This window comes from Heptranchias perlo, chromosome 36 (genome assembly GCF_035084215.1).
Source record: "Heptranchias perlo isolate sHepPer1 chromosome 36, sHepPer1.hap1, whole genome shotgun sequence".
In the NCBI taxonomy this organism is placed as follows: Eukaryota; Metazoa; Chordata; class Chondrichthyes; order Hexanchiformes; family Hexanchidae; genus Heptranchias; species Heptranchias perlo.
In genome coordinates, this window is record NC_090360.1 from 17939043 (window position 1) to 17958601 (window position 19559).

The 19559-nt window shown below is 44.8% G+C and overlaps 1 protein-coding gene across 1 annotated transcript in view; it reads right to left on the reverse strand.

The window, feature by feature from the left end:
* Window positions 1-9278: 9278 nt before the first annotated feature.
* Window positions 9279-19559, reverse strand: part of si:dkey-228d14.5 (uncharacterized protein LOC796266 homolog) — a 53379-nt gene continuing 43098 nt past the window's right edge. Inside the window, exons 4-7 of the mRNA XM_067972659.1 lie at window positions 18892-18959; window positions 17155-17285; window positions 13689-13866; window positions 9279-11130 (exon numbers count right to left, since the gene is read on the reverse strand). Of these exons, the coding sequence (XP_067828760.1) occupies window positions 10907-11130; window positions 13689-13866; window positions 17155-17285; window positions 18892-18959 (601 nt within the window). The 3' untranslated portion in view covers window positions 9279-10906. The remainder of the gene's footprint in view (window positions 11131-13688; window positions 13867-17154; window positions 17286-18891; window positions 18960-19559) is intronic.

The window sequence follows — 19559 nt, forward strand, 5'->3', positions numbered from 1 at the left end:
CAGTGGGGATAGGGAGTTCGATAGTGAGAGTCACTACAGTGGGGATAAGGAGTTTGATAGTGAGAGTCTCTACAGTGGGGATAAGGAGTTTGATAGTGAGAGTCACTACAGTGGGGATAAGGAGTTTGATAGTGAGAGTCTCTACAGTGGGGATAAGGAGTTTGATAGTGAGAGTCACTACAGTGGGGATAAGGAGTTTGATAGTGAGAGTCACTACAGTGGGGATAAGGAGTTTGATAGTGAGAGTCACTACAGTGGGGATAAGGAGTTTGATAGTGAGAGTCACTACAGTGGGGATAAGGAGTTTGATAGTGAGAGTCACTACAGTGGGGATAGGGAGTTCGATAGTGAGAGTCACTACAGTGGGGATAGGGAGTTCGATAGTGAGAGTCACTACAGTGGGGATAGGGAGTTCGATAGTGAGAGTCTCTACAGTGGGGATAAGGAGTTTGATAGTGAGAGTCACTACAGTGGGGATAAGGAGTTTGATAGTGAGAGTCACTACAGTGGGGATAGGGAGTTCGATAGTGAGAGTCACTATAGTGGGGATAAGGAGTTCGATAGTGAGAGTCACTACAGTGGGGATAGGGAGTTCGATAGTGAGAGTCACTACAGTGGGGATTGGGAGTTCGATAGTGAGAGTCACTACAGTGGGGATAGGGAGTTCGATAGTGAGAGTCACTACAGTGGGGATTGGGAGTTCGATAGTGAGAGTCACTACAGGGATGGAGAGGAGGGAGGCTACAATACTGAGCTTCAATACGTGCACATCGACTCTAACTTTAAACAGCATATTGCAGAAATCAGCCAAGGTTCCTGCTCCTAATCCTTTTTTACAGTAATCTCAAGTGAAACTATGAAAACAGGTTGACTGGAAAAGCACGTTCCACACAGGTCACAGGATCTCGGTGAGAGCTCCGTTTTGCCTCTTTCCGATAATTAAAAGCCTCGAGGATTTTTACACCTTGACAGGAACTCAAGCTCCTTTCCATCAGTTCCAAAGGTCTGTCCCACAGCAGTGCAGGAATGTGTCGCTAATACCTGAATGTTTAATGTTTACCCTGTTTCTTTTCACTGCCCTGTGCAACGTGTCAGAGAATCACAGATTGGGAAAGGCCAGTACCAAGGGTGGAGCAGTGTTCAATTATCATTCGAAAAATGAAAAGCTCACAAGAGGCGTGACCCACATCAGCATTTAGTGTCCTGATTTGGATGAGTCACTGCTTGCTTAATTCGGAAAGATTTTAAAGTTGTGTGTTTCGGGAGATTCCCCCGCTCCCATGGACCTGCTTTTAAAGGTACTGGCTGGTGCAATCATTGGAATAAATTAGTTGGGACAGCTGTTGAGGGTATTATTGTTGACTTGGGCACCCCTGAGCTAGGGGGGGGAAGAATCAGTCAGGGTTCCCGCTCCTGATCATTATCCAGTGATTCATGCTGGGAAGTGCATGTGTATGGACACTGGATGAAGACAGGATGGAGTTTAGCAGTGATGCCTACTACAGTCCAATAGTTTGCCAACACACCACCACTTGGACAAGGTACTGAAGAGTGGCCTGTGCCCATGGAGCTGTACCCCAGAATTAGCGCTTACACAATCAAATTCGTGGGAAGAAATTCCTCAGTATTTTTCCTGGCCCAAAGTACCTGCTCTCCACTGACTCCCTACTTCACAAGCAACAAGTTTGATCTGTTTTCTCTAATTTTCATCCATTTTCTGCCCTCTTTTACTGAAGGAACTAACCCATTTCATGGCACGGTATCATGCATGCCAGCTGCCCTCTGGTACGGCATTCAATCAGACATTAAGCATTGGTAGACTATTCGACCACAGAGGGCATCACAGTTCTGACTATTACAAGCCTGATGCACTTTGAACTTGATGAAATAGACTTTGCTTTTCTTTTCAGCCTTATTTGGCTTTGTTCTAACTGTTGTGAGCTGGACCTGTGACTGGCTTTGTTCTGACTACTTGAGCTCAATGTCACAATTTGCTTCTCTGGATGGTTTCAATTGTTTTGTTGGGTGTGAAAGTTTTAATGTTTGTTACCACAGTAACTGCCGCATCTTTAATCATACGTCAGCAAACAAACTCACTAATGTACGTTTAGACCTGTGCTTGAGGGAGATCTATATTGCATGCGTGCCAGCTCTATCCTCCGTCAAAGTTGTCACATGAAATTTGTGTTACCTGGCAACAAAAATCAGCCTTTTATGTCAATGGTCTGCCGGTGTCATGCCACTATTACAATAGTTAAATTGGAATTTACATCGATTTCCAGCATACTTACATAGGTTCCTCGGGGAATCCTAAGACTCCACCCTTTTCCTCCTCTCCCTTAGTCCTTGTCTTATGGATAGACGGAGCACGGGTCTTAAAGGAAGAAAGACTTTGCAATGTTTCTCATTTTTAGCCCATGCGAGTTAATTGCCCGCGATATTGCCCACTGTCAGTTGAGGAATGCAGGTGTTTTTTTGTGTGCAAGATGGTGACAGAGTTGGGAGACTTCTGAAACCAGATAAGCATTACATAGAATTACATAGAACGTACAGCACAGAAACAGGCCAACAGGCCCATGTGTTTATGCTCCACACAAGCCTCCTCCCAACCTTCTTCATCTAACCCCATCAACATCTCCTTCTATTCCTTTCTGCCTCGTGTGTTTATCTAGATTCCCCTTAAATGCATCTATGCTATTCGCCACAACTATTCCTTATTGTAGCGAGCTCCACATTCCACTCTCTCGGTAAAGAAGTTTCTCCTTATTTCCCTATTGGATTTATTAGTGACTATCTTATATTTATGGCCCCTAGTTCTGGTCTGACCAAGATTCTATACAAGTTTAACATAACTTCCCTGCTTTTCAATTCTATCCCTCTAGAAATGAACCCCAGTGCTTTGTTTGCTTTTTTTAATGGCCTTATTAACCTGCGTCGCTACATTTAGTGATTTGTGTATCTGTACCCTCAGATCCCTCTGCTCCTCTACCCCATTTAGATTCTTATTTTCTAAGGAGTATGTGGCCTCCTTATTCTTCCTACCAAAATGTACCACCTCACACATATCTATATTGAAATTTATTTGCCAATTACATGCCCATTCTGCAAGTTTATTAATGTCTTCCTGTATTTTGATGCATTCTTCCTCAGTATTAACTATACCCCCCCAATTTGGTGTCCGCAAATTTTAAAATTGTACTTCCAATTCCCGAGTCCAAATCGTTTATGTAAATGGTGAACAACTGGCCCAAACACCGATCCTTGTGGAACACCACTTCCCACCTTTTGCCAGTGTGAGTAGCTACCTTTAACCCCTACTCTGTATTTTCTGTTTTGTAGCCAGCTTGCTATCCATTCTGCTACTTGTTCCCTGACTGCACATGCTCTGACCGTAGTCATGAGACTACAATGCAGTACCTTATCGAAGGCCTTTTGAAAATCCAAATATATTACATCTACTATATTACCCTTGTCTACCCTTTCTGTTACTTCTTCAAAGAATTTAATAAGGTTGGTCAAGCACAACTTTCTCTTTTGAAATCTGTGCTGACTATTATATTTTTGGATTCTAGATGTTTTTCTATTACATCTTTGAGTAAGGATTCCATTATCTTTCTACCGCCAACATGAAGCTAAGGGAGAAAGGAATAGAAGGATATATTGATAGGCTGAGGTGAAATAATGTGGGAGGTGGTTCGTGTGGAGCATAAACACTGGCGTAGACCAGTTGGGCCGAATGGCCTGTTTCTATGCTGCAAATTCTGTGTAAAACTGGCTCCATGGAGCCACCTAGTGGCCAAAGCCTTCACTACACTGTGACAGTTGACATACCAAAATTGAATGGAAAATGTTAACATGGCAATTTACAACAGTAAATGAGTGAAAAGCGTGACTAAAAATCAGGAAGTAAGGTTTGCGAAGGTGCATGCCCGATGCAAGATTTTTAATTATATATATATGCTTTTTAATGCCTGAATCTTTCTGCTTATCAAGTTGAGGGGTGACAATGCTGGAGAAAGGAACACTTATTCCATGTTGGACTTCCAAGGGATAATTTTCTGACTTCATGCTCCCAGTGGGGAGTCTTGCCCATTGGGAGACCATGGCAGACATTCTGGTAATGCAGTGTGCCCAACTTTCCGACTTTTAATTGGAATGATTAAATCATAGAATCATAGATTCATAGAAAGGTTACAGCACGGAAAGAGGCCATTCAGCCCATCGAGTCTGCACCGGCTCTATGCAAGAGCAACCAGCTAGTCCCACTCCCCCGCTCTATCCTCGTAGCCCTGCAATTTTTTTCCTTTCAAGCACTTATCCAATTCCCTTTTGAAGGCCATGATTGAATCTGCCTCCACCACCCCCTCGGGCAGTGCATTCCAGATCCTAACCACTGGCTGTGTAAAAAGATTTTTCCCCACGTCACCTTTGGTTCTTTTGCCAATCACCTTAAATCTGTGCCCTCTGGTTCTTGACCCTTCCGCCAATGGGAACAATTTCTCTCTATCTACTCTGTCTCGACCCCACTAAATGCAGTGTGAAGCCTGTTACTGGACCACAATAATGAGCCTTAACCTCAATCCTGGAAGAGCGACACGTATTGAAGAAGCTTGGGGCTTTTATTTCCTATCACTTCCTACATCAGCCATCTTTGTGGCCTCCCCTAGTGAGATCACCAAATCATGTCCAATTCTTGTCATGTGCTCCATGTCCATTTGTAACTGGATTGAGACAACCCAAACAGAGATGATTAAATACTCCATGAAACACACCAGGGACCCTGAGAACACAACTTATTAGCGTTACGGAATGGAGGATATAGTTCAGTATCAAACCCTCTGTACCTGCCCCAGCTTCAGGGATGGAATATTCTGAACATTTACTAGAGGCTTGTGAGAAGTTGGTTTGTATTCCCTTGCATAAAGGTAATTGAGGGGTGATCTAATTGGGGTGTTTAAAATGTTAGAAGGATTTGATGGGGTAGATACGGAGAAACTATCTCCTCTGGTGGGGGAGGAGAGATCAAGAACAAAGGGCGCAATCTTAAAATTAGAGCTAGGCGATTTAGGAGTGAAATTAGGGAGCACTTTTTCACACAAAGAATAGTGGAAATCTGGAACTCTGTCCCCCAAAAGGCTGTGGATGCTGGAACAATTGGAGCTTTCAAGTCTGAGATCGATAGATTTTTGTTGGGCAAGGGATATGGAGTAAAATGGGGTTGTGGTACAGATCAGCCATGATCAAATTAAATAGCGGAGCAGACTTGAGGGGCTGAATGGACTCTTTCCATTCCTAATGTTCCTAAATTATAAATCTGAGTGTGAGAAATGCTGAAGGAGGTAACCACATGTACAGTGAGGGCCACAGTGAAAGTGTACGTGCCCCTTCAGCAGGAGAGGTGAGGGACAAAGTGATTTAATCTTTCTGTTGACCATGGACTGTCCAGTCTGGAGACACTTTGGTGTAGTCCAGGTTCTCTATCCCATGATCGGTGGGAGTTTTCTAACCTGTGTTGAGCTGAAGCCTCACGTGAGATATCGTGAGGTCCCATCTCCCACCTCAGTATTGTCATCTCTACATTTTGCTGGTGATTCCTGCCTTCAGGGATGAATGCTGTCCTGGAATAGTCTCCCAGTGTAGAGCTAAAGTAAGCAAGGTATCGCTACAGGGCGGGACTATCACAGCACACAGCAAAGATGAGGGTTCTCTATTAAAACTATAGGCCCTAGAGTTTTAATTGAAGGTTTCCGTCACTACTATGATTGCAGCATTTATTCCTCAACAACATCACTGAAACAAATTATAGTGTTATGTATCTCATTGCTGTTTGTAGGACCTTGCTGTGTGCAAATCGGCTGCTCTGTTTCCCTACATTCCAACAGTGACCACACTTTTAAAGTACTTCATTGATTGTGAAGCACTTTTGGACATCCTGAGGATGTGAAGGACGCCATATAAATGGATGTTCTTTCTGTCTTAGAAAAGACTTGCAAATCAAATAGGCAGATGGGTGGTAAAGGGAAAGAGAAGTACAGGGGAAAGTGACCCCATAATAGGAAAGAGCCAGACCTGATCTGAGCCGACCAGCTCACAACGTAAAATTGCACACTTAACACATGTCCAAACTTGACAGCCCTATTGCTGAGGAAACGCTGACTTGCTCAGCCCCAGGCAGGTCGTACTGTGGGAGGTGACAGACATGTTACAACCCACTCTCTGATCTATGAGATCAGTGCTGTAGAATTTGACAATGACTTTGCTGAAACTCATTGTTTTACAAACTGCTCAGGGTTTCCCATAATGTGTAATCCAATTTAATCATGATGTCTTTCTAAGGTTGTAGGTGTTACCAGAAATGGACTGTAGGAGTAGGCTGTCACAGGTGAAGGACCCAGGGTGGGGAAGGGCGTGCACTGAATGTTTCTCTGCCCTGCACTCATAAACTATCGGCTACAGCCAATACTGCATTGTTCACAGATTTTATTTCCAAGTGAGTTCTGTGAAGTCTTTTCTGAAATACCTGTCAGATTGCCAAGCCTTGCCGATTGTCCTGGAGTCTTCAGGAATTAATCTCCTGGACACTGTTGCGAGCAGTTAATGATATCATGGGTGGGGGGAGAATTTGAGGCCCACCGCTTAGCGGAAAGGGGGCGGTAGCGCCCCTAAAACAGTGGGCCACAACCTCTAGTCCCATTCCCACTGACTGTGTTTCTGATGCCACCTTCCCAAGAACCCAGCCCAGGGTGGCCAGAGTGCCCTCCTGAGTCAGGGGGTGGGCCCTTTAAATATTGAAATTATGATCCTCTGATTCATATAGGACCCCGATGGTCACTTTGGGCCTCAAGCAGATGGAGCATGGGCTGGCAAACTAGCCGGAGAGCCCAGAAGGTAGGTTTTTATTATTTATGTGGGGCCAGGAGTATTTCTCTGGGCTCCACAAGAACAACTCGGGCAGCTGCCGCACCATTAACCCCACTTACCTTTCTCTGGGCCCGTATATTGCAGCAAGCCAGGGCCCCATGAGTAATCGCCATGATCTCTCATACGCAGCAATACAACGCGATCAAGATCTCATCTCATGAGGCTGGTCAAAGTCTACTATTAACCTTGTCCCTGAAGTTAGAAAGAAAGAACTTCCATTTATGTAGCGACCTCAGGACGTCTCAAAGCGCTTTCCAGCCGATGAAGTGTAGTCACTGTTGTAATGTAGAAAACGCGGCGGCCAATTTGCGCACAGCAAGATCCCACAAACAGCAATGTGACAATGAACAGATAATCTGTTTTAGATTAGATTCTAGAACAGCTCCCATGGATTGGAAGGTAGCAAATGTAACTCCTCCACTCAAGAAAGGAGAGAGAGAAAACAGGGAACTATAGGCCAGTTAGCCTGACATCAGTAGTAGGGAAAATGCTAGAATCTATTATTAAGGATGCAGTAACGGAGCACATAGAATTTCATAATATGATTAGGCAGAATCAACACGGTTTTATGAAAGGGAAATCGTGTTTGTCTAATTTATTAATGTTTTTTGAGGGTGTAACTAGCAGGGTAGATAAGGGGGAACCAGTGGATGTAGTATATTTGGATTTCCAAAAGGCTTTCAATAAAGTGCCACACAAGAAGTGTTACACAAGATTAGGGCTCATGGGATTGGGGGTAATATATTAGCATGGATTGAGGATTGGTTAACGAACAGAAAACAGAGAGCAGGAATAAAGGGGTCATTTTTGGGTTGTCAGGTTGTAACTAGAGGGGTGCCGCAAAGATCAGTGCTTATTTACAATCTATATCAATGACTTAGATGAAGGGACAGAGTGTGATGTATCCAAGTTTGCTGATGATACAAAGCTAGGTGGGAAAATAAGCTGTGAGGAGGACACAAAGAGTCTGCAGAAGGATAAGACAGGTTAAGTGAATGGGCAAGAAGGTGGCAGATGGAGTATAATGTGGGGAAATGTGAAGTTATTCACTTTGGTAGGAAAAATAAAAAAACTGTACATTTTTTAAATGGTGAGAAGCTAAGAAATGTTGGTGTTCAGAGGGATTCAGGTGTCCTTGTACAAGAAACTCAGAAAGCTAAAATGCAGGTAAAGCAAGCAATTAGGAAGGCAAATGGTATGTTAGCCTTTATTGCAAGGGGGTTGGAGTACAAGAGTAAGGCAGTCTTGCTGCAATTGTACAGGGCTTTGGTGAGATCACACCTGGAGTACTATGTACAGTTTTGGTCTCCTTACCTAAGGAAGGATATACTTGCCTTAGAGGCGGTGCAACTTAGGTTCACTAGATTGATTCCTGGGATGAGAGGGATGTCCTATGAGGAAAGATTGATTAGAATGGGCCTATACTCTCTGGAGTTTAGAGGAATAAGAGGTGATCTCATTGAAACATACAAAATTCTAAAAGGGCTTGACAGGATAGATGCTGAGAGGATGTTTCCCTGGCTGTAGAGTTCAGAACTCGTGTCATAGTCTCAGGATAAGGGGTCGGACATTTGGGACTGAGATGAGGAGAAATTTCTTTACTCAGTGGGTTGTGTATATTTGGAATTCTCTACCCCAGAGGGCTGTGGATGCTCAGTTGTTGAGTATATTCAAGACTGAGTGCGATAGATTTTTGGACTCTAAGGGAATCAAGGGATATGGGGATCAGTCAGGAAAGTGGAGTTGAGGTCAGCCATGATCTTATTGGATGGCAAAGCAGGCTCGAGGAGCAGTATGGCCTACTCCTGTTCCTAATTTTTATGTTCTTGTGTTGGTTGAGGGATAAATTATGGCCAGGACAGCAGGGAAAACTCACCTGCTCTTCTTCAAATAGCGCCATGGGATTTTTTACATCCACCCGAGAGGGTAGATGGGGGCCTCGGTTTAACGTCCCATCCGAAAGACAGCACCTCTGACAGTGCAGCATTCCTTCAGTACTGCGCTGGAGAGTCAGCCTAGATTATGTGCTGAAGTCTCTGGAGTGGGGCTACGAACCCCTGACTCCGAGGTGAGAGTGCTGCTCACTGAGCCACAGCTGTATAAATGCAAGTTGCAGTTGTTCCAATAATAAGCTTTCAAAACGCCAAGATCCTCTCCATTCCAGAGCATGTGCTGATTCAAAGGTGAGAATATAATGGATTGGAAAATAGGCACAGAAGCAAAAGATGTCAATGTTATTGTGAATGAAGAGGACAGATTAGGTCAGTGCTGTACTCATCTGTGCAACAACCCTACACCAGTCTTAAAAGGATTGAGGTAAGCTACACAAAGACTGGTTTCCTTTGAGTTATTGGTGCTGATGCTAGAAATCAACTATATTTTTAGCAGTTTTGAATGCCAAGTATAATACAGAACGACATACAGTACATTGTCCATTCTCCTAGTGTGTACAATAAAACACAAACGATCAAGAAAGTAGTCCCTACAAACATTTTATTCCCCTAGTCTGAGAGGGAGGCACAACCGCATTTTGGCACAAGAGAATTCATGAGGGGTGGCGTACCTGAGATCTTCGACATCTCACCTTTCGTACAGGTGGGGTGTGGAGTGGTAAAGGGAAAGCCCTGTCAGAGAGATGGGCGAGACACGACTGATGACGCAAGATTGGATGGTCAATCACGTCTGCCATTATCAATTAAAAAAAAAGCCTAAGGTTAAAAACTTTTAAAAACCACATTGTGATAGGTTGCACTGCAGTAGATGTGGCATCTGTTAGGGACTGAACTGGGCATTTGAACTGCAGTGTGGTGGTGATGTGCCTGGGTCGGTTGCTCCAGGAAGTTCTTCTACCCACTCCCCCCCACCCAACGCCCCCGAGGAGGCAGTAACACCCCATCAATTAGTTCTTGAAGTGCACCTGAAGCAGAGCCCAGACCAGCAATGGAGACATGTTTTACATCCTGTTGTTTCACGAAACTGCTCCCAATGGAAGTAGCCTCCTCATTCCAGCTGAGTCCTCCCCTTGAAGCTTGAGGGAAGGTCTGTAGATGCCAGCTGGGAGCTGGGCCCGCCTGTGGATCCAACTCAGGTGGCACCATAGGTGGCACTTGGCTGCTGAAAATACCCTGGGGAACTGCTCCCTTAGGAAGTACAGCCGCCATCTGCCCATCAGAGGCAACAGTGTAAAGCAAAGGGGACATTCGATTCATCGGGGCCCCCATATTCCTCCTTCCCATCACCCCCCCCCCACACTTTACCTGGGCTCTGCACCTGACCTGACCTGATTATACCTGTGCTTGGTGGGTCAGGTTATTGTCGTGGCCCAGACGCACTCTCAGCACAGGCCCACCCCCCCTGGCAGGGCCTCGCAACTAGAAATGGGGCTGGAAACGCAGCCGCAGCTGCAGGCCTGAAGACCAGCCTCGGAGCCATCTGGTTGCTGAGCCACAGGGAGGCTGGAAGAACAAGGCAGCACTTACCATTTTTAGGCCTCCCTCGTCTTTCTGCCTGCCCTCCTCAGACCCTCCAGTCGAGGGTGAGGGGGAGCAAGCTCAAGACCCAATGACAACTTCCTCCGGCGCCCCTGGATCTAGGCCTTCACCCTTCGGGAGATGCTGGAAGAAGATGAGGTAGGAGGGCCAGGAAAGCCCCCTACCCGCCTCATTCCCATGCCTGTGCTGGATTGGGAGGGGAGGGGAATCCCTGGAAATCCCAAGGGATTTACCTTTCCTTTGCAGCTGGGAACTGTCTGTTCCCCAGACGGAATTGAGAGGGATATTGGGGCCGTGATGGTTTCCCACTGGCTTGCGTTGTGCCGATTTGGTATTCGTTAAGAGACAAAAGCCAACCTGTGGTTTCCAAAGAAGAAACGAACATTCTGATAGAGATGAAGAGATTGACACTACATAATCTAAGTAATATGAAGACTGGTGTGGTTCCAACAGCCCGTAATCCCGCGGCCCGTCTGTGTTTGGCCCTCCGCACGTTATTTGTCGAACGTAGCCATGTCCGTGCCCCTGGGTTCGGACAGAATTGCGATCTTCTCATTGTCAGGTCTGCCAATCAACGCACAGAGAACTGAAGAGGTTATATAGTAAAATTCAACGGCAAACGACATGATAAAGACGTAGAAATTTGTGGCCAAGATCCATTCGCAGATGGCTCCTATGTGTTGCTTTGTGAGGTCTGGATGGAAAAAAAAGGCCAGATCTGGAACAGAGTTAAGGATAACATGCAACAAAGAGCTGATTTATTGTTGATGTGTGTGCACCATTTGCTGGACTATGGGGAAAGAGCCAGGGAGTGGGGCTAATTGGATAGCTCTTTCAAAGAGCTGGCACAGCCACGATGGACCGAATGGCCTTCTTCTGTGCTGTATGATTCTATGATTGTCTTGTGTACTGCAGCCAGCCTCTCCTTTCCGTTCTTCTCCTCTACACTCATCTCCTCCCCTCCTCTCTCCCCTCCTCTCCTTGTCTCCTCTCCTCGCCTCCCATCGCCCCCACCTCCTCTCCTCCCCTATCCTCTCCTCTCCTCTCACAAACGTTGAACGGTGCCAGTCCAGGGCTTGTACATCCCAAGTTCCCGGTCACTTCATGTTCACATGCCCACAAAGATGTTCTGTAAATCTCGAGCCTCATTCATTTCATCTTGCAGGTCCCCTCTCCTTGGAGGGGTGCGGTAGTTTTGGACAGTTCCTGCAGTGATTATGATTTTCCAAAATTCTCTAGATTCTGGAACGGTCCCAGTGGACTGGAAAGTAGCAAATGTTACCCTGCTTTTCAAGAAGGGAGGGAGAGAGAAAACAGGGAACTAAAGGCCAGTTAGACTGACATCGGTCATCAGGAAAATGTTGGAATCCATTATTAAGTAAGTGGTAACAGGGCACTTAGAAAATCATAATATAGTTAGGCAGAGTCAACATGGTTTTATGAAACGGAAATCATGTTTAACACATTTATTAGAGGTTTTAACTAGCAGGGTATATAAGGAGGAACCAGTAGATGTAGTATATTTGGATTTTTAAAAGGCATTCGATAAGGTGCCACACAAAAGGTTGCTACACAAGGTAAGGGCTGATGGGGTTGGGGGTAATATATTAGAATTGGTTAAAGGACAAAAAACAGAGAGTAGGGATAAATGGGTCATTCTCATGCTGACAGGCTGTAACTAGTGGGGTACCGCAAGGATTGGTGCCTGGGCCTCAGCTATTTACAATCTATATTAATGACTTAGACAAAGGGACCGAGTATAATGTATCCAAGTTTGCTGACGATATAAAGCTAGGTGGGAAAGTAAGCTGCGAGGAGGACACAAAGAGTCTGCAAAGGGATATAGACAGGTTAAGTGAGTGGGCAAGAAGGTGGCAGATGGAGTATAATGTGGGGAAATGTGAGGTTATTCACTTTGGTAGGAAGAATAGAAAAACAGAATATTTTTTAAATGGTGAGAAACTATTAAATGTTGGTGTTCAGAGAGACTTGGGTGTCCTCATACAAGAAACACAAGAAGTTAGTATGCAGGTACAGCAAGCAATTAGGAAGGCAAATGGCATGTTGGCCTTTATTGCAAGGGGGTTGGAGTACAAGAGTAAGGAAGTCTTACTACAGTTGTACAGGGCTTTAGTGAGACCTCACCTGGAGTACTGTGTACAGTTTTGATCTTCTTATCTAAGGAAGGATATACTTGCCTTGGAGGCGGTGTAACGAAGGTTCACTAATTCCTGGGATAAGAAGGTTGTCCTATAAAGAGAGTTTGAGTAGAATGGGCCTATATTATCTGGAGTTTAGAAGAATGAGAGGTGATCTCATTGAAACATATAAGATTATCAGGAGGCTTGACAGGATAGATGCTGAGAGATTGTTTCCCCTGGCTAGAGAGTCTAGAACTAGGGGGCATAGTCACAGGATAAGGGGTCGGCCATTTCTTCATGCAGAGGGTTGTGAATCTTTGGAATTCTCTACCCCCGAGGGCTGAGGATGCTGAGTCATTGAATTTATTCAAGGCTGAGATGGATAGATATTTGGACTCCAGGGGAATCAAGGAATATGGGGATCAGGCAGGAAAGTGGAGTTGAGGTCGAAGATCAGCCATAACCTGATTGAATGGCGGAGCAGGCTCGAGGGGCCGTATAACCTACTCCTGCTCCTATTTCTTATGTAAGTTGGTGCCAACCCCTATGTGCATTGCTGGATTCACTAATTCGAACCGCTGGGAGTATCGGGTAAAAAAAGGTTAGCCTTTGCAGCGGTTGGATTGAGCCTGGACTGTGAAAGTCAGTGGGTTATTCCAGCAGGGACAGCATCACAGTTGAGCCCAACCCGGTCCTCACCCGATGCCCATATATGTCCGCTTTCCAGCAGGCGTCACCAGACAGCGATCAGGCGTCCGGGATGATTTTATTTCCCCATCCCAGCCCAAGTGTGAAGAGGCCAACTGAAGCAACACAATTGCCTCTTTGGGTGAAATCATGCAACTCAGTACAGGGAGTAAGACCATTACAGGAGCTTGGAGAAATTCTCTGTGAACAGGAAATTTTCAGGGCTATGGGGAAAGAGCAAGGGGAGTAGAACTAATTGGATAGCTCTTTCAAAGAGCCAGCATGGACACGATGGGCCAAATGGCCTCCTTCGGTGCTGTACAATTCTATGATTCTATGAAAAGGGCTTCCTGAAATTTGTCTCCATTATTCAGTCCAACTAAAGGCCAGGAGCAGAGTCGAAAACCACTCCTAGTCAAGACAAATCGTCACAACCAATGAAGGATACAGCTGATAGAAAAGACCACTTGGAAAATGGTCAGCACTGTGCGTATGGGCGCCAACAAGCACTCCTTTCCAGTTATATAGAGCTTGAATGTTAAGGCAGTCTGTAATATGGAATAAATACAACCGCTGACGAAACACAGTGAAGCTCCAAAGTAGTGTAGCACCATGAGAACGGATGGCTGGAAGAGAAGCAGTCAGTATTAATGCACTGAAACACATTACTTTAATACAATCACTTACAATGCATTCAAGTACGAAGTTAGTTTCACAAGTGCACAAAATCAAAGTAACAATCTCAACGAATCCTAAAAGAAGTGACTTACTGTCCAGATGTGTTGGCTAACAAAAGAAAACAGCTTATCAAGTAAAGTCCATTTGCCCATCCCTCGTGTCTTCCATCCCTCCCATTTCCCATTTCCCATATTCCTCATGTCTATCCCTCCCATTTCCCATCCTTCAGCATATCCACTTCTCACATGATTCAGGGTGTCCAAGTTTTTCACCTCCCATCCTTCAAAATGTCCATTATCACATCTCCCACCCATCAGGATGCCCATTCCTTCCAGTTCCCATCTTTCATAACATGAATTCTATCTTTCATCCCTTAGTGTATCTATCCATTCAACTTCCCATTCTGCAGCGTATCCCATTCTTCCATCCTTTAATGTGTCTATCCCTTTAACCTCCCATCTCTTAGTGTGCCTATCCCTTTAACCTCCCATCTCTTAGTGTGCCTATCCCTTTAATCTCCCATCTCTTAGTGTGTCTATCCCTTTAATCTCCCATCTCTTAGTGTGCCTATCCCTTTAATCTCCCATCTCTTAATGTGTCTATCCCTTTAATCTCCCATCTCTTAGTGTGCCTATCCCTTTAACCTCCCATCTCTTAGTGTGCCTATCCCTTTAATCTCCCATCTCTTAGTGTGTCTATCCCTTTAATCTCCCATCTCTTAATGTGTCTATCCCTTTAATCTCCCATCTCTTAGTGTGCCTATCCCTTTAACCTCCCATCTCTTAGTGTGCCTATCCCTTTAATCTCCCATCTCTTAATGTGTCTATCCCTTTAATCTCCCATCTCTTAGTGTGCCTATCCCTTTAACCTCCCATCTCTTAGTGTGCCTATCCCTTTAATCTCCCATCTCTTAGTGTGCCTATCCCTTTAACCTCCCATCTCTTAGTGTGCCTATCCCTTTAACCTCCCATCTCTTAGTGTGCCTATCCCTTTAATCTCCCATCTCTTAATGTGTCTATCCCTTTAATCTCCCATCTCTTAGTGTGCCTATCCCTTTAACCTCCCATCTCTTAGTGTGCCTATCCCTTTAATCTCCCATCTCTTAGTGTGTCTATCCCTTTAATCTCCCATCTCTTAGTGTGCCTATCCCTTTAATCTCCCATCTCTTAGTGTGCCTATCCCTTTAACCTCCCATCTCTTAGTCTGTCTATCCCTTTAATCTCCCATCTCTTAGTGTGCCTATCCCTTTAATCTCCCATCTCTTAGTGTGTCTATCCCTTTAATCTCCCATCTCTTAGTGTGTCTATCCCTTTAATCTCCCATCTCTTAGTGTGCCTATCCCTTTAATCTCCCATCTCTTAGTGTGCCTATCCCTTTAATCTCCCATCTCTTAGTGTGCCTATCCCTTTAATCTCCCATCTCTTAGTGTGCCTATCCCTTTAATCTCCCATCTCTTAGTGTGCCTATCCCTTTAATCTCCCATCTCTTAGTGTGACTATCCCTTTAATCTCCCATCTCTTAGTGTGTCTATCCCTTTAATCTCCCATCTCTTAGTGTGCCTATCCCTTTAATCTCCCATCTCTTAGTGTGCCTATCCCTTTAATCTCCCATCTCTTAGTGTGCCTATCCCTTTAATCTCCCATCTCTTAGTGTGCCTATCCCTTTAATCTCCCATCCCTCAGAAAATCTCCCCTGTCTGCTTTCAGGGTCCAATTTGAAGTGAATTTGGGAAGTCTCAGTCTACTCACTAATTGGCATGGTCCCACATCTGGCGGTAACTTGGCCCTCTCACTCAGTTGTCTTACATTGACCACAGGATTGGCCGGTGTGGGGAGCAGAAAAATGTCACTCCGGTGCAGTAGGGGGTGCTCGTCTGCGGTTAGGCTTAAGGTACATTGTTTGGGCAGAGTAGAGGGAACTTCACTCTGGGGGTAATTTTAACCTAACTCACCCAAAGGGAACCCGAAGGGAACAACTGTCTGTTTTACACTCCACCCGAACTCAATGGAAAGTAAAATTGGGCGAAGTGCGTAATGGGCAGCTGATCCGATGCCATTAGTTTCCCGCCAGGCGGGTTAGGTAAAGGCGACCTCCTCTGCTTCTAATCGTGCTGCTCCCGACTTGGGAGTGCTCGAAGTGGGAAAGGTTTAATCCCAAGCACTAACATCCCTCAACTTGATGACGACAAAATCCTAAGAGAAAGTAGGTAAAATAAAAAGCCCTTGTTTATGTGCATTTCAGTCGTCAGGGTGGGCAATGCTGTCAATTCTTTGTCCTTTCCCCCCCCCACCACAAAAAAAAGGGAAGCTAGCAAAGAGTGGAATCAGAATCAAGGGTGGGTGATTCTGCAGTGTGGCTTTTACTGGTGGAAGTTGTTAAATTTGAGATAACTGACAGAATTCAGTGTGGTCCAGATATTTGGAGAACTATCGCCTGGTGCCTCTGTGATCTGTTCTTCTGGATTACTTGAAATGCAACAGGAAACATTATTTTGTGAAAAACGTCCTTACGTTGTCCAATAGAAATTGCTGGCTAGCCACAGTGGATATGGCGACACCATTTTAGCCACATGCACTAATTTTAGGAGAAACCGCCTTACACACACTCACTCAACACAGGCAAATATAATTCACGTGTGTATATTTACAAAATAAACATCTACCATCATTCAGCAACCAAGCAACCAAACAATGACCTACTCCTGCTCCTATTTCTTATGTTCTTATGAAGTTAAGCACTCACAATGATCAAAAAACACTCGCACGCTCTGCTTTTTGCCGTACCATTTTACCAACAAACGCACAAAAAGGTTAAAGTTCACAAGCATACGCCATGCAAATATGAGTGTTGGGATCACATGCCCAATGATGGGGTCTATTGCTAATTTTTTATTTACTAATCAGAAATGCAATTAGCCACATCTGGATTCCCAATTAGCCACATGTGGCTAGTGACTAACGTAATGGACAACACTGCACCTGCAAACTAAAGAAAACCTGAATCTTTATACTTCCACTGGTAACCCCGTACGCAAACTGCACTTCACTAAAGGAAGCCAGGCACTGTTAACAATGTTTTGAGTCTACCAACAATCTGCCAATTAAAACAACAAAAAATAACTTAATTTGAGGTGGACTCGCAATCCAGCTCCTTGGCAAGGCGGCCATTTTGAATGGAGCTTTCAATTCCCGCCCGCCGTGGGCCGATTCTGTCCTGACACGGTCGCGAGCACTTACGTTACAGTTTCCAGCGATGAAGCCTCCCACAGAACCAAAGAAGCCTATGATCATAGCAGCCTTACTCAGCGTAGCCTCGTCCAACTTCCGATCCACTATCTGAGCATGTCGAAAAATACACACCACGGCGACTGAAAGAATCAGGCATGGGGCAGGTTAATAAGCGGCTTTGAATGCCTAAAGTCACGCTATTTTTCAACCAGCTACTCTCTTGTGCACATATTCCTTCCCAATTTGGCAACAGTTGCAACCATAGAGAGTCACAGCACAGAAGAAGGACATTCAGCCCATCATTTCTATGCTGGCTCTTTGCTCAGCCAATCCAAACTAATTCCACTGCCCTGCTCTCTCCCCAAAGCCCTGTATCTTCGTCTGGTTCAAATATTTATCCACTGTTCCCTTAAAAGATTCAATGGTCTCTGCCTCAAATGTGGCTCTCATAATATTAGAACTATTTCCTTGATTGGAGTATAAATGCCAACATGGACTGATTGGGCCGAATGACCTGTTTCCACGCTGTAACTTCTAGATATCTTGACGTATTATAACTCTCTGCATTAATAAATTTCTCCTAACATCTCTCCTCACTCTCTTAGTGACAATTTTAAATTTATGTCAGAGTCCCCGACAAGAGGAAATAATTTTTCCCTCTCCCCCCATCCAAAATCCTTCATAATTTTAAAAACCTCCATTAAATCTCCTCTTAGCTGTCTCTGCTTCCATGGAAATAGTCCCAGTGTGTCACGTCTCTCCGCCTAACTCGTTTCTCATTCCTGCTGTCAGTTGACCCAACATCTTTCAAGGTGTTATCCATCGTATTAAAACTTTGTACCCCCATCATTGCACCCAGTGTCAGGCATGGCATGGTTAAATGCAGAGTAAAGCTCCCTCTACACTACCCCAACTTGTGTGTTGATCCAACTGCAGAATAACACTCCCTGTTGCATCAGTGCGACAGCTTCGTTCCCCACATGAGCCATCCCTGTGTCTGAGTGAGAATACCAACTTAATGCCAGTTGGTGCTGCATTGGGGTGGTTTTGAGATGTGAGCCCACATCCACTTGGGAATGGACTGAGACTGCCCGAAACAGTTTGATGAAGGGGCCCTTACAACCGGAAGAGAGAGAAGGCCTTTATGCCATCAGTCTGCACTGGATTAAGACTCAGATCTGAAAGGCAGTGTGCTAAATCACTGGAAGGTCAATGTCTCCGTCATGTCCCTCAATCAGGAGGATGGTCCAGTCTGGGACAGGGGCCTCTCTAGGCTATTGTTTACCGGAGGCAGTGGGATTATCCAGCATTAATTCAGTTGTGAGGGTAGGGATGCCAACCCTCCAGAACTGCCCTGGAGATTCCAGGTATTAACGATTAATCTCCTGGGCGCTGCTACAACCAAGCCCGGGATGAAAATCATAGGGGCATTAAAAAATTGAATATTTTTTTATTTTGTTTGAACATTTCCATTTATTAATTATAAAAATATTGAAGATGGAGGGGGGGGGATATGTGGCTTTTTGACTGGACGGGACTTTTGGAGGCAGGAGATCATTCAGTGGCTCATTAATGCTGTCGTTCAGAGGGACACGTACCACAGCCACTCAGCTCCTTCAGCCCACTCTGACCAGCCAGCGTTTTCAAAAGTGCAAATTCTGAATCAAAAGTACAGCATAAAAATTCCACTCGGTATAAGATGGATGAACTTTATTTTGCAGAATATCACCGCTGTCTAATACTTACACAAAACAGACACTGCGTTGATCACCGCACTGTAGAGTGAGTTTTCAGGGAGGTTCATACCACTAGTGCTGAAATAAACGGACAAGTATGAATATGGAGTCATTGATCCCTCATTCAGCAGAAAGATAGCACAGGTGCAAGAATCACATGCAAAGGATGTGTCAGTGGATGAGATATGGACTATTCAAACCTGAGATCCTACACATACACTGACTCTTACAATGTAGTCGCTACAGGTTTATTTAGTGTATTGGTACTAATATTCTCTCGGAAAAATCATACTTAAGTCAAGACACTTCCATGGTTGTACGATATGCTCTTATTTTATCACCTCAACTTGCTCCCCCTATCAAAGTCCGACCTGTTCACTAGTGCTTCACCCTATGTTAAAGAGCTGAAAATGTACTTTCCCAACTAGGCCCAAGCCTGTATCATTGGGCATTATTCACACAGCGATGGTCATACAAATATTTCATGTGTCCACGTTACACTTTACTGAAATCCTAGGTAACCATGTCACTTCTATCAGCATCACTACCTGTCCTGCATAAACAGGTCAGCTCCAGTTATGGGTGTACAAACATCATACAGGAGCCAGGAATGTCGAGCATTAAGTTAAATGCTAATTCTTATTTTCTCCGAGGAGAAGTCCATGATGAGGAAAGGCC